We start from the raw sequence: 14,400 nt of genomic DNA on the forward strand, positions 1-14,400 counted from the left end.
CTGTTGGTAGTTTTGAACTGCCAACTGTGAAGTTAGCCGCGTGATTCGTAACCACTACACTACCAGAGCTCCTTGGGGAGGAGGGTAGAACGAAAGAAACTAAGAACCACAGGGAGGAAGTGGTGTCATTATTACACGGAGGGTATTGCAGTCATTGAGATGGAACAAAGTATATGATTTGTTGACTGTAAAACTGAAGATTTGCTCTGTAATCCTTCATTCAATTCACAATAAAAAGTAAAACAAAAACAATATCTAAATAGCCCAGTGGTTTGTCATTAAAACCTTTCATCTAGAAGTTAATTATGTTCTTATAATATCTTGAATTGTGTCCCCCCCGAAATGTGTTGGAAATTGTAACCTGTACACTTATGGTTATAATTCCATTTGGGAATAGATTGTCTTTGTTATGTTAATGAACAATGTTACTGGAGGGTGTGTTATTGAGTTGATCTCTTTTGAGATGTAAAAGAGATTAAACAGATAAATGCAAGAAGCAGAGATGGGAAAGAGGCGACAAGCCATATAATGATTGATGCAGGAGCTAAAACTCAGAAGAGGCAAGGACCATTCTCCAGACCTGACAGAGCCTCTGCACACCTTTCCCTAGAGCCAGCACCATGAATACGGACATCTAGCCTTTCAAACTGAGAAAAGAAAATTCTGTTTGTTAACGCCATTCATTTGTGGGATTTTTGCTATAATATCCTTTAAATTTTTCTTGGTTTGCAGCTTACATTTAATTTATTTTCCTTCTATTTGTTTAAAACAAACAAAAAACTTTTAAAAAAGCAACACAGATTACAGCTAGTCCCTGGGTTGTGAATGAGATCCGTTCCTAATTGTGTTTCTAAGGATTTTTAGTTAAGTTGGGCATACGATTCTTATTTACCCTTTCTTTAGTGCAAGAAAAGGAGCTCTGGCAGGGTGGTGGGATTAGAACTAGATTGCTAGTTGCAAAATTGGCAGTTCAAACCCACCAGTTGTTGTTTGGAAGAAAGATGAGGCTTTCTGCTCCTATAAAGATTTATAGCCTCAGAAATCATATGCAGGGTCATGATGGGTCAGAATCAACTCGATGCCAGTGGATTTAGCCTTTTTTGGTTTAGTTCAAGAATAAGGAGCCCTGTTGGCCCAGTGGGTTAAGTGTTGGGCTGCAAACAGCCACCTACTCCAGGGGAGAAAGATGAGGTTATCTGCTCACATAAAAATTTAAAAATCTCAGAACACCTGTGGAGCAGTTCTACTCCATGCCGTGGTGGTAGTGATGGTGTCGGTTCCGACTCATAGTGACTCTGTATAGGGTTTCTGAGGCTGTAAATCTTTATGGGAGCAGAAAGCCTCATCTTTCTCCCACAAAATGGCTGGTAGTTTCGAACTGCTGACATTGAGGTTTGCAGCCTGACTCATAACCACTAGGCTAACAGAGCTCCTTACTCCATGTTGTAGGTTTGCAATAACTCAGAACCTACCTGATGGCAGTGGGTTTGGTTTGGTTTAGTGTAAGAAGGCTCAAGGTCTTTACACTGATTTAAAAACTGCATGTGCAACAAAGGAACGTGAATGTGATAAAGAATTTATTGTAAGTGGTTGGTTCAGTAGTTTCAAAGTGAGGACAAACTAAGGCAATTTGCATACAGCAGAGGGTAAGTTGGAATTGTCCATAAATTGGAGGTTTATAACCTAGGTATTGCCTGTAATGGAATCATTACATAGTATTAACAACATGTGCTGTGCTAACCTTTATTCTGAGCTCACTTTTGGCAGGGCTTCAAACTGGTTCATGCCACTTCAGTCCTGGTCCCCGAAGTGAAACAGACCTAAATTAAAAAAATTTGGATAATCTGGAATCATAACTGGAACTAGAGAAACCCTGAAATGGGACACCTGGGAGAGGCGTCATGATAATTTTCAAGAACCTATTGTGTTTTATTGGATTATTGCCAGGACTGTGGAGCAGGATACATTCAAAGCCCTGTAGTCCACTGCCACTTTAGAGCTGGGAACCATTATTTTCAAGTCAGCCAGTCAAGAGTTTCGGTTGCTATGCAACATGCACACTGCTTTTGTCTTCTAAGAAGATTACGTTCCTAGGGTTTCTACTCATAATTTTTAGCACATACAACCAGTATATTCTGGTTTTTCCACATTTTAGAAATTTGGGTCCATTCCTGTGTTTTTTCATTGGCCATGACTGAAGGAGATTGAGGTGGTTTGAAGCCCTGCTTTAGGTATCTCTAAAAGGGGGCACTTAATTGTTTCACTAGAAACATGTAGTTAGCCCTTTGTGATTTGTAAGTACAACTTCTTGGCATAGCTATAAAAGTTAAAACACCTGCAGCCTAAGCAGCAGGAAGAGAAGCCAGAACAGCATAAGGAAAAATGAAAGAAGCTCAAGTTCAAAATAGTGTGATCAATGATGCAGTGTTGTAACTAACTTGAACTGACCTAAGTGAGTTGGCTTCTGCACTGTGCCTTATCAGCATCCAAAAGGGCATACAAAATTCTTTGTAAACTAATTTAAAAAGTGTCTTGTTTATTCAGAAGCAACTGTGAATGGTATTTGTTCAGAGTGTAGATCACATCAATTGCATACCAGCCAACAACTTATTTCTCTCTTAAAAAAGAAGCCAAGTATCAAAGACACAAAGTACTAAAGATAAGCCTCTCAATTCTCAACTGTTCTGGGCTTTCAATAAAGCTACTGATGTACAAATTTGGGGTGGGACTCAACTGTTTCCACCTGCGGGCTTGTCTTAGATCCTTGGCTCTGGCTGGGAGAGGTGCTGATTCTAGTGTGACCTTTAGTGCCCTTAGAAAACAAAACACAGGCTTCCTTATAGCCCTAATCAATCAGTCTCTCTGAAGAGTGTCCAACCCCCTTCTTCAAGTAGTCTTGGGGCAAAAAACTATCCCTGACTATTCCCATTTACAGATCTGGTGACAGCAAAGACATTGTTGTTAATGTCTGTACTGAATCTTTAAAGACATTCCAAATCATCCCCTCCACTTTTTCATTTTAATTTTATGTTTCTGTGATTAATTCTTAGATAGTCTGTATTTGATATTTAATGAGAGGGTGACCTCAGTCAGTAAAAGAATACTTTGAAAACAGATTTCAATGGTATATTATCAGGAGATTAAGCCTCAGTTAATATAAAGAAAACATATGAGGCTACTGAGGTACAAGATACTTACAGAAGACTGACTTGTCTCATTTGGGCTATTGATATAGTAAGTGCTTAAACATGATTTGAAAGTAGCAGTCTCAGTTTTCAAATCCAAGTTTAATAAAATGATAGAATTTTTAAAATCCTTTGATTTTTGTGATGAGTAGGCAGAATTTATCAGGAAAAGTAAAAAATATTTGAAACATGAATAATTCTGTTTAAAGGTGATTATAAAGCTAAACTGAGCCCCAATTTATTAATTTTTAAAAAATACTATTGCGACTAAAGCTTTTTCTATGATTGTGAAGCAGGGTGAGCTACTGACAGACATCTGGCACAAAGAATTTTAAACAAATTTGTCTCTAATTAGAATACTGTCACTTGTTTCAAATATGTTAAAAAATCGCAATGAAAGTAATTATTGTTTTATGGGAACTCTTGAGTGATGTTTTTCTTTCACAAAGTTATGTTAATGCTAACAATAATTATTCTTGGATTTAAGAAGGACTGGTATGGCTCCGTGGGCTAATGCGTCAGACTGCAAAATTGTTTCAACTGTAAGGTCAGTGGTTCAAGATCACCAGCTGCGCCTTGGAAACCCTTTGCAGCATCACTATGGTTTGGAATTGACTCAGTGGCACTTAACAACACCACCAAAAACACTGTGTATGTGTACATACTACAGAGGCAAAATATGATTGCCCATAAGTGGTTTTTGTACCTTCACCCCCTTCATAAATTGTGTGCTATGGGCCTATTAGAATTATGTAAGCCTCTAATTATAGCTTTTTCAATATCTGTCATGTTGTTGTTAGGTGCCATCGAGTTGGTACTGACTCATAGCGACCTTATGCACAGCAGAATGAAGCACTGCACAATCCTGGGCCAACCTCACTACTGTTGCCACGTTTGAGTCCATCGATGCTGCCAGTTGGCCAATCCATCTTTTTCTCTGATCCTCTACCTTACCAAACATGATATCCTTCTCCAGCGACTGCTCCCTCCTGACAATATGTCCGAAGTATGAGAGACGAAGTTTGGCCATCTTGGCCTCCAAGGAGCACTCTGGCTGCACTTCTTCCAAAACAAATCTATTGGTTCTTTTGGCAGCTCATGGCACTTTCAATATTCTCCTCCAACGCCATATCTTAAAAGCATCAATTCTTCTACAGTCTTCCTTATTCATTGTCCAACTTTCACATGCATATGAGGTTATTGAAAATACCATGGTTGGGTCAGGTGCATCTTAGTCCTCAAGCTGACATCTTTGCTCTTCAACATTTTAAAAAGATCTTGTACAGCAGATTTGCCTAATGGAATACATCCTGTGATTTCTTTACTGCTGCTTCCTTGAGTGTTGAAGAATGAATAAGAATGAAGTCCTTGACAACTTCAATCTTTTCTCCCTTGATAAGAATGTTGTTTATTGGTCCAGTGGTGAGGATTTTTGTTTTCTTTACATTGAGATGTTATCCATACTGAAGGCTGTGGTCTTTGATCATCAGTAAATGCTTTAAGTCCTCTTCACTTTCAGCAAGCAAGGCTGTTTCATCTGCATATCGCAGGTTGTCATAGGATTATGTAATTTTTGAGCAATTTACTATTTGTTAAAATAAAAAGAAAACAAGAATCCTCATCACTGGACCAAACATCTCTCTAGTTTCTGATTTCTGCCAAGATCCATTTTCTGTCAGCTATGATATTTTTAATTCCATGTCCTTGTCTGAATCTGGCTTGAACTTCTGACAGTTTTTTGATAATGGAGTGTTGCAGTCATTTTTGAACTATCATTAACAAAATTTTACTTGAATATGCTATTAATGATATTGTTTGATGATTTTCTGCATTCTGTTGGATCTCCTTTCTTTGGATTGAGCCAAAGATGGATCTCTTCCCATCAGTTGGCCTGGTAGCTGTCTTCCAAATTTCTTGACATACATGAGTGAATGCTTCCACTGCTGCATCAGTTTGTTGAAAGATTTCAATTTGCATTCCATCATTTCCCAGATCTTTGTTCTTTGCCAATGTTTTCAGTGCATCTTGGACTTTTTTCTTGACTATCAATGGCTCTATTTTTCTTTCTTTTTTTTTTTTTTTTTTTACTTCTTATTGATTAAGTGATGGTTTACTGACAAGATGATTAGTTCTACATTTGACAAATTATTCTGTTTCTTTCATAATGATGATTACAATCCCCTCCCTACAACAACAGTTACCCTACTTCCTCCTTATGCTTCCCCATTTACATACTATATTTCACAAATGAACAAAGTGAAAATATTTAATGTACACATACAAATAAAAAAATATTTATTTATTTAACTGTCCAAAGGACTAATTTTGCAAGCCAGGCTCCTGTCCATATGAACAGAGCATGACTCAGTCTATGGGCCTAGAGCCCATAACTGCTCTGTCTTTCCATTCCACTGCTTCTGCCACCATCTCTGCTGTTAGGGATCTCACACTCTACTACTCCTCTTCCTTCCTGATAGTCTTTGGATCATCTGTTCCTGAAATTAAAGATGAATTACTACTCCCTTTTTAGTTACCCATCTTCTAAATTAATTATAGTTTTAACAATTAATCCTGCTAGCAATTACTCACAATTGAATCCTAAAATCCTATCACCATCATTGCCTATCCTCTTGTATCAGATCAATATGGAAAAGAGGAAAACCAACCATTCAGTGGGGATTCTACTTTAACTCCCTCATTCTGAGACTAAGTACACTCACAAAAGCTGGTAGGCCAACCACTTCATGCCTTAATAGTCTCTCTCCTCCCCTCCCATTTTGATAGCCAATGTTTAAATTACCAGTGGTTATGACTTGAGCTGCCTACCTCAAGGTCGGCAGTTTGAAACTACCAGCAGTTCTGTGGGAGGATGAGGCGTTCTGCTCCCTTAAAGATTTATAGCCTCACTATGAGTCAGAACCGACTCCACAGTACTTAACAATAACAGCATCAACCCCATACTCCAAGGAAACAAGTTTACTCCTGAAATGAAGATTCCTTCAATTCAAGTTAGAATTTTTAGCAAATGCATCTGTAAGCCAAATCAGGTTAATCAAATTGTAACCATTTACACTTGCTCACAGTTTCAAACATCTTTATCTGGCCAAGTTCTAGCCAACCAACCTATGTCAAATGGGTACTAGCTGCAAGTTTGGGAGTTTACACAGGCCTCCTTGCACTTCAGAACAGCTGGCCACTTCACTCTCAGCCCTAGCCCCCAGGGGCTAGGTCATTGCCTGTGGGCTCAGGAGTTCACACATGTCCCTATACTTCAGACTAGCCAGCCCTTCCTCTTTTCTTTCTCATCTCAAGGTCAAGGGGTAATAATGGAACATGACCAAACTCAGTCCATGTCTTCATTGCTGCATTTCCCCCATTTCCACTCCCAAGTAGACCCAGACAGTCACCAGCAAGCATACTAGATTGCTTGTGGGTTCCCTTTAAGCTTCAGTCCTAGAAGAAGGTTTTCCCTTTTCTTTCCCTGTAGCTTCCAAAGCAAACAGATTGCTTGAAATTGAAACAGCCATACAGTCTGCTTTTTTTTTTTTTTTTTCTTTCTTGCAGGTCTGTCTTTCAATAAGAATCTTATGTTCTCCCAGTAGTCCTTGGTTGACCTACATGTCTTTTCCAGTGGGAAATTCCCAATCCAGAAGGTTTTGGGTGGGACTCAGGATTCCACCTAATGCCCCATTCTCTACAAAGGCTTAATAGAAAACCTGTACAAATTCTAACTTCCCTTTTAGCAAATAGAATCAATTATAGGCTGGAGACAGGGTTATAATTCCCAATATCTACTTTTATTAAACACAAAGGTTTAGTTTACAGTTTTAAGCAGGTGATACTAATATCCACAAGACAGTCAAATGCATAAACATTTTTTACCCCTTTACCCGTTCAGCCAATATCTCGATCCATGTATACTCACAGAACATTGTTGTTCCACGGTTGTGTATAAATCACTGTTCACCTCTATCCTATTTAGTCCATGCATACCTCCCTAGATCTTATCCTATGTTAATTGTTCATCTGCCACTGTCCCTCTTTTGTGTATTGCTTTTCCTGTCACCCAGGCTAACATGTTACCCTTTTATACAGTGAATTACTCTCACCTTTCCCCCACCCCTGGTAACCATCACAGGATGTTTCTTTTAATATGGAAACCTTTTATTAAGCTTTTATGATAATGATTTGCCCTTTTATGATTGCCTAATTTCACTAAGCATAATTTCCTCCACGTTCATCCTTGTTGAGATGTGTTTTGCAGATTCACTGGTATTCTTCAAGGCTGCATGGTATTCCATTGTGTGTATATACCAAAATTTATTTATCCACTTTTCCATTAATGGACACTTATGCCTGCTTCATCTTTTTGCATTTGTGAACTGTACTGCAATGAACATTGGTGTGCATGTATCTACTCGTGTCCTGGCTCATATTTCTTGTGGATATATACCAAGTAGCAGGATTGCTGGGTCATGTGGTGTTTCTATTTGCGACTTTCTGAGACAGCACCAGACTATTTTCCAAAGGGGTTGAACAATTTTACAGTCTCACCAGCAGTGTAGAAGGGTCCCAGTCTCCTCACACCCTCACCAGAATTTGTCCTTTTCTATTATTTTAACTTTGATATTAATGCTGGTTTGAGATGATACCTAATTATTGTTTTGATTAGCAACTCTTGAATTGCTAATGATCATGAACATTTCTTCATATGTTTATTGGCTGCCTGAATGTATTACCATTGGCTCTTGATAATATACTGCTTATTGAAATGGTTGAACATATGAAACTTCTTTTTGGTACTGTGATTCTGTATATTTAATCTTTTGATGCTTTCTGCATCATTCAATATTTTTCTTATGTAATCCTTCAATAAGCAGCTCTGGTAGCGTAGTGGTTTCGGGTTGGGCTGCTAACCTTAAGCTGAGCAGTTGGGAGAAAAATGAGGCTTTCTGCTCCCATAAAGATTTATAGCCTAGGAAACCCTACACATACAGGGTCACTAAGAATCTAAACTGACTCCACGGTACATAACGAGCCAACTAATCTTTCAAGTTGGACTTTTTCTTTAGAAATTTCAGGTTGAGAAATGCTGAGCATGTTCAACCCTTTGGTTTTCTAACTCTGGGTCTTTGCACATTTTATTATAATAGTAGACTTTGTCTTCTCGAACTTCCCTTTACATTTTTCAGTTCAACTCTTTAACCTCTTCATTTCTTCTGTTTGTTTTAGCATCTCTACACTGTAGAACAAGTTTCAGAGTATCCTCTGACATCCATTTTGGTCTTTTCCTTCTTTTTTTGCCTTCTTAATTACCTTTTGTTTTCTTATTGTTCAATGTTTTTGAAGTCATCTTACAACTCTTCTCATCTTCGATCACTGGTGTCAAATGCAACAAATCTGTTCTTGAGATGATCTCTAAATTCAGGTGGTATATGTTCAAGGTCATATTTTGACTCTCGTGCACTTGTTTAAATTTTCTTCAGCTTCAGTTTTAACTTGCATATGAGTAATTGATAGTGTCTTCCATAGTTCTGCCCCTTGTCTCTTTCCTCAAATGTAGTAAATTTGATTTCTGTGTATTTCATCTTATTATGTCCATGTGTACAGTCATCTTTTATGTTGGTTAAAGAAAGTATGTGTAATGAATAAGTCATTAGTCTTGCAAAATTGTATCATTCAGTCTTCTGCATCATTTCTATCACCAAGACCATATTTTCCAGCTACTGATCCTTCTTTGTTTCTAACCTTTGCATTCCAATCACCAGTAATTATCAGTCCATCTTGATTACATGTTTGATCAGCTTCAGACTGAAGAAGCTGGTTGAATTTTTAATTTCATCATCACTGGTTTAGTGGTTAGAGCATAAATTTGAAAGATAGTGGTGCTTGCAAAACTGGAAATCCATTTTCTGAAGAAGTAAAAGAGATGCATATCTCACACAATATACAAAAAAAAACTTAACATGAATTAAACACCTAGAACTATAAACATTATCAGTGACAATTAGGGACAAACTTAGGTGCTCTGATTCTTGTTATAAATACACTACCAAACATAACTGGAAACACATAAACAGCAGAAGACAAAATAAATGACTGGGGTCCCCTAACAATTAGACACTTTTGTCACCAAAAATTTCCACCCAGAAAGTCAAAACAGAGCCTACATATTGGTTAAAATATTTGACATGACATATCAAACAAGAGATTACTGTCTAAAATTTATGGAACACTTCATCACCCAAGAAAAAGAAGAGAAATAATCCAGTTAAAAAAGATGCAGAGGACATAGACACTTCACTAAAACAGACATTCAAGTGAATTACGATATTTAGAAATATTTTTTTTGAAGGTTGCTTTGTACTGTTGTTATTAATGCTGTCGAGTCGGTACTGACTTATAGTGACCCTGTATAGAGTTTCCGAGGAGTGACTGGTAAGCTTGCACTACTGACCTTGAGGTTCAAAGAGACCTTGCAATCCAGTGCATTAACCCACAGCACCACTCCAAAAGTAGAAAAACAAAATGTTAGTAGCTAGTAATCCATACTATCCCATGAATTAGAATGATAAAGATTCTATACCCTGCCCATTTTGTTTGTTTCTCTATTTTCCAAATTTATACAGTAACTGCATTCTTTTTATTATAAAAATATTTCTGTTAAATAAAGGAATAAAAAGAAATCAAAGGGTATATTATATTCCACAAATCTGAAAAAGACTTCTTTAAAGTGTTTACAGAACAAAGATGTTAGTTTGAGGACTTATGCTCACCTGATCTAAGCCCTGGTATTTTCAATGGCCTCACATGCATGTAAAATCTGGACAGTGAATAAGGAAGACTGGCGAAGAATCAATGCATTTGAATTGTAGTATTGGAGAAGGATTCTTGGTGTGGGACTTTAGGATAAGTGCTGGACCACAAGGTCTATTTGAATTGCAAAGTTCATGGTTCAAACTCATCAGTCCGTCTTCAGAAAACATTATATAGGGCACTATAAGTCGAAACCTACTCCATGGTACTTAAAAACAACAACAGTTGTCGAAGAATATTGAAAGTACTCTGAACTGCCTGGTGGTGGTGTTTGTGTGCCTTTGAATGGGTTCAGACTCATAGAGACCTTGTATAAGGTTTCCAAGACTATAAAATCTTTTTCTCTGACCCTCCAGCTTACCAAACATGATATCCTTCTCCAGGGACTGTTCCCTCCTGACAGTATGTCCGAAATATGAGAGATGAAATTTGGTCATCCTGGCCTCCAAGGAGCATTCTGATTGTACTTCTAACGCAGATTGGTTTGTTCTTTTGGCAGTCCATGGCACTTTTAATATTCTCCTCTAACACCATAACTCAAATGCATCAGTTCTTCTATGGTCTTCCTTATTCACTGTCTAACTTTCACATGCATATGAGCTTATTGAAAATACAATAGCTTGGGTCATGTGAACCTTAGTCCTCAAACTGACATCTTTGCTCTTCGACACTTTAAAGAGGTTTTGTGCAGCAGATCTGCCTCATGCAATATGTCACTTGATTTCTTGAATGCTCCTTCCATGAGTGTTGATGATTGAGCCAAGCAAGATGAAGTTTTGGACAACTTCAATCTCTCATATACTGAGAGTAAATTAATATACATGGAATAAATGCATACAATAATTTGGAAATGTGTTTAGCACTATAGGACTAAAATTAAACATATATTCTGTGATCCAGCAATCCCACTTCTCATATACCCAGCATATGCCTAGATATTTGTTAGGATACTTATAGCAGCATTATTTTAGTAGTTAGAAGTTGGAAACTACCCAAATGTCCAAATGCAGTTTCTTGAAAAAATGCTAATTTTGTTCTTTAACAGCTGACTTAGTGGCACTGTGGGATAAATATTGGGTTGCTAACTGCAAGGCCGGAGGTTCAAACTCACCAGGCACTATGGGGAAGGATGATGAGACTATCTGATTTCGTAAAGATTTGCAGTCTCAGAACCTTTATATAGAGTCACTATGAATTGAAATCAACTTGATGGTTTTTTGGTTTTCATATAACATGTGACCCTAGAATGGACAGAGAAGTAAGCAGAATCTGTGTTACTTCTGAACTCAATATTATTAGTTTCCTACAAGTAGAAACATGCATAAATAAATGATAATATATGCATACAAGGGAATACTATACAGCCATTAGAATGATCTTTAATTTTAAGAAACAGTTGGATAAATCTCTCAGAGAAAAGAATCCAGACACAAAGAGGACATGCTGTACTATTCTTACTACATAAAGTAGAAAAAGTCTAATAACTCAAACCTCCGTTAGAAGTCACACTAGTGGTTATCAGGAGAGGCTGCAAGAGAATATTAGAATGAGTTCTGGAGTGGTAATATTTTACTTTTTGACCTAGGCATTGCATATGTTGTTCAATTTGAATATTTTACTTAAATATATATGTACTTTTCTGTGTGCACATGTACTTGAATATGTTTTAAACTGCAAAGACAGTTATTGTCTTCAGTTTGATAGCGCCATATAACCCATCTCTATTACAGGGATCTCCTGTCCCAGTGGCCAGAGTGTTTGAGTTAATGAGCCTGGGCACCCCTTCTAAGAGAAGGCATGACTGATAACACTTGGGGTCTGAGATTTTCACAAGTCTTTCTTCAGACAGAGACTTGACTAAATTTATCCTCAGTAATTACAGTTGTGTTCCAGTCTTGAGGCTACTCCCAGGCCACACACATCATTTCTTTTGTTCCAGTGAAAGATTCTATTGACTCATGAGGATAGGAAAAGGTAAACATTATCTTCATCTTCCTGGAGATAGTAATTTTTATTCAATTTCATGATTTGGACAGCTCATTTACTATGGATAGGTATCTGCTTTTCTCATCTGTCAAACAATTGAATCTATATTGAACAAAATTGATTTAACCGAGGTCAGTGGTTGACTAACTTTAGTATACGGTTTTTTGCTTTACTTATTTCTTTGCTGTTTTCTATATCTGAGAGACCAGTAAAGAAAATATCACTACTGATAGTCATGATTTCTTATTAAAAATGTTAATTTTGTTCTTCTGTAATAGGTGACCAGAGAATGGAGAGAAAAGTAAGCAGAATCTATCTTGCTTCTGAACCCAATATAATTCATTTTCTACAAGTATCTTGGGAGAAAACACTAGGATCTGGTTATGTTGTTACACTTACTGATGGTCACTCAGTGTGGACTGGAACAGGTAATATTAGAAACAGTTTCTAAAGTATTTTATTAAACAGTTTAATGTGCTGTATTCTTTAGCCATGAACATTTTGAAGCCCCCTCATAGATACTGAGTAAAGTGATTTCTTTTGCTCATTATTGGTATATAATTTGTATATAGATTTTAAATGTCAAATGCCATTTCCTATAGAGAAATAAGCATGGCCCCAGGAAATTCTGGTTACCAGTTGATTCTTAGTACTTGGACTTTTTGGTCTGAAATTTTAAATGATTTATTCATAGAAAATATAAATTATACTTTTTATGGGTATCTCCTCAGGAACCCTGGGAAGTATTAGGAGGCAGAGGAAGGAGGTTGGCTGGGCCAAGGGTTTGTGATGGCTTGGGGATATGGTGTGGTAGTGGTTTTCTTTTGACATTGTATACTTACATTGCTCAGATTCGTTTCCAATGAGCATGTGCTCTGTTTGCAATAAAAAAATAGAACTCAGAGCCTAAAATTTTGTAATATAAGGTTTAAGCCCACATATGGGGTTTTGGCTGTTATTTTATGAAAGCTTTAAAATTGCAGTACATTGTGAAATTTTGTTTCTTTTCTGTTACAAAATTGTGTTAATTCACATACTCAAAATTAAATTTATAGTTGAAATTTTTTGTCTTTTATGACAGAGAACGAGCAATGTTGATATTAAGGTTACTTGAAAGTAAAGAACTTCCAAGGGGAATGCTTATAATTCTCATTTTGACTTTTATGCTGTAATTTTCTGTATACGCAAAATCGGTTATACTGGTTTATTGTTCCTGTATAGTGGTGGTGGTGGTGTGTGGAGTCAGTTCCGACTTATAGCGACCCTGTACAGGGTTTCCGAGGCTGTAAATCTTTACAGGAGCAGAAAGCCTCATCTTTCTCCTACAGAACTGCTGACCATAAAGTTAGCAGCCTGACTCGTAATGACTACACTACCAGAGCTTATTCCTGTGAGGGAAAATTTTCAGGTTAGCTCTGTGTAGAGTGGTGAAGGTGCAGCCAGATGGCAATGTTGTTTTTAAGTGCTATTGTTATTGGGGGATGGGGTTGCATGCAGCTGAAGACCATTTGTTGTAAGGTGCTGTGAAGTTGGTTCCAACTCATAGTGACCCTTTGCATAACAGAATGAAACACTCCGTGGGCCTATGCCATCCTCACAATTGTTATGTGTGAGCTCATTTTGAGGGACTCCTCTTCTGGCACTGTTTGCTGCCTTTCATAAGGTTTTCAGTGGCTAAACATTTAGAAATGATCCGCCTCTCCTTCTTCCTAGTCTGTCTTAGTTTAGAAGTGCTGCTGAAACAGGTCCATCTTGGGTAACTCTGCTGATATTTAAAAAATGGGTGGCATAGCCACCAGCATCGCAGTAACACCCAAGCCAGCACAATATTACAAACTGACAGATGAGTGGTAGCGAAGACCACTACGACAGGAAAATGCTGGTCATCTGGAAGAGAAGAACAGTTCCTGTGGGAAAATCCTCAATCAGACCTTAGATGCAGTGCTTGATTATATGTAATTGAGAAGTTTATAATCAACAGGTTATTCTGTGTAATGAGGATTAATGGTCAGACAGATGACTTTGAGGGTTTCAAGAGCCTCAGTTATCAAAGAAAAATATTAAATTCTGATGTAGTCCATAAACCTCTTTAACTAAATCTAGGAAAAATGGTATGCTAAGAATTTTTATCATTAAAGGGTATTCTGAGAGTAATGCTTAAATCTGATCTAATCAGAGATTTAAGTTAGCATTTATAAAATGTTTTATTTATGCTATAGAAAATGCATAGGCAATAATTCTAATGTGGCTAGTGATCCATTAGAGTAGATCCCTTGAGAGCAAGAAACATGTCTAATTGATTAACCATTCTGTGTAAATATCTATATATATCCGACATGTTCAATGAATACTTCCTGAATGAAAGGATATCCCAAATATATAAAGCCAGCTAGGAGACAAAGAAAATTAAACA

The 14,400-nt window shown here is 37.3% G+C and overlaps 1 protein-coding gene across 1 annotated transcript in view; it reads left to right on the top strand.

Annotated features, from left to right (window-relative positions):
• Positions 1–12,276: 12,276 nt before the first annotated feature.
• Positions 12,277–14,400, top strand: part of XRCC4 (X-ray repair complementing defective repair in Chinese hamster cells 4) — a 313,461-nt gene continuing 311,337 nt past the window's right edge. The window contains exon 1 of the mRNA XM_006870596.1: positions 12,277–12,415. Within this exon, the coding sequence (XP_006870658.1) occupies positions 12,277–12,415 (139 nt within the window). The remainder of the gene's footprint in view (positions 12,416–14,400) is intronic.

Source organism: Chrysochloris asiatica, unplaced genomic scaffold (genome assembly GCF_000296735.1).
Source record: "Chrysochloris asiatica unplaced genomic scaffold, ChrAsi1.0 scaffold00145, whole genome shotgun sequence".
Lineage (NCBI taxonomy): Eukaryota > Metazoa > Chordata > Mammalia > Afrosoricida > Chrysochloridae > Chrysochloris > Chrysochloris asiatica.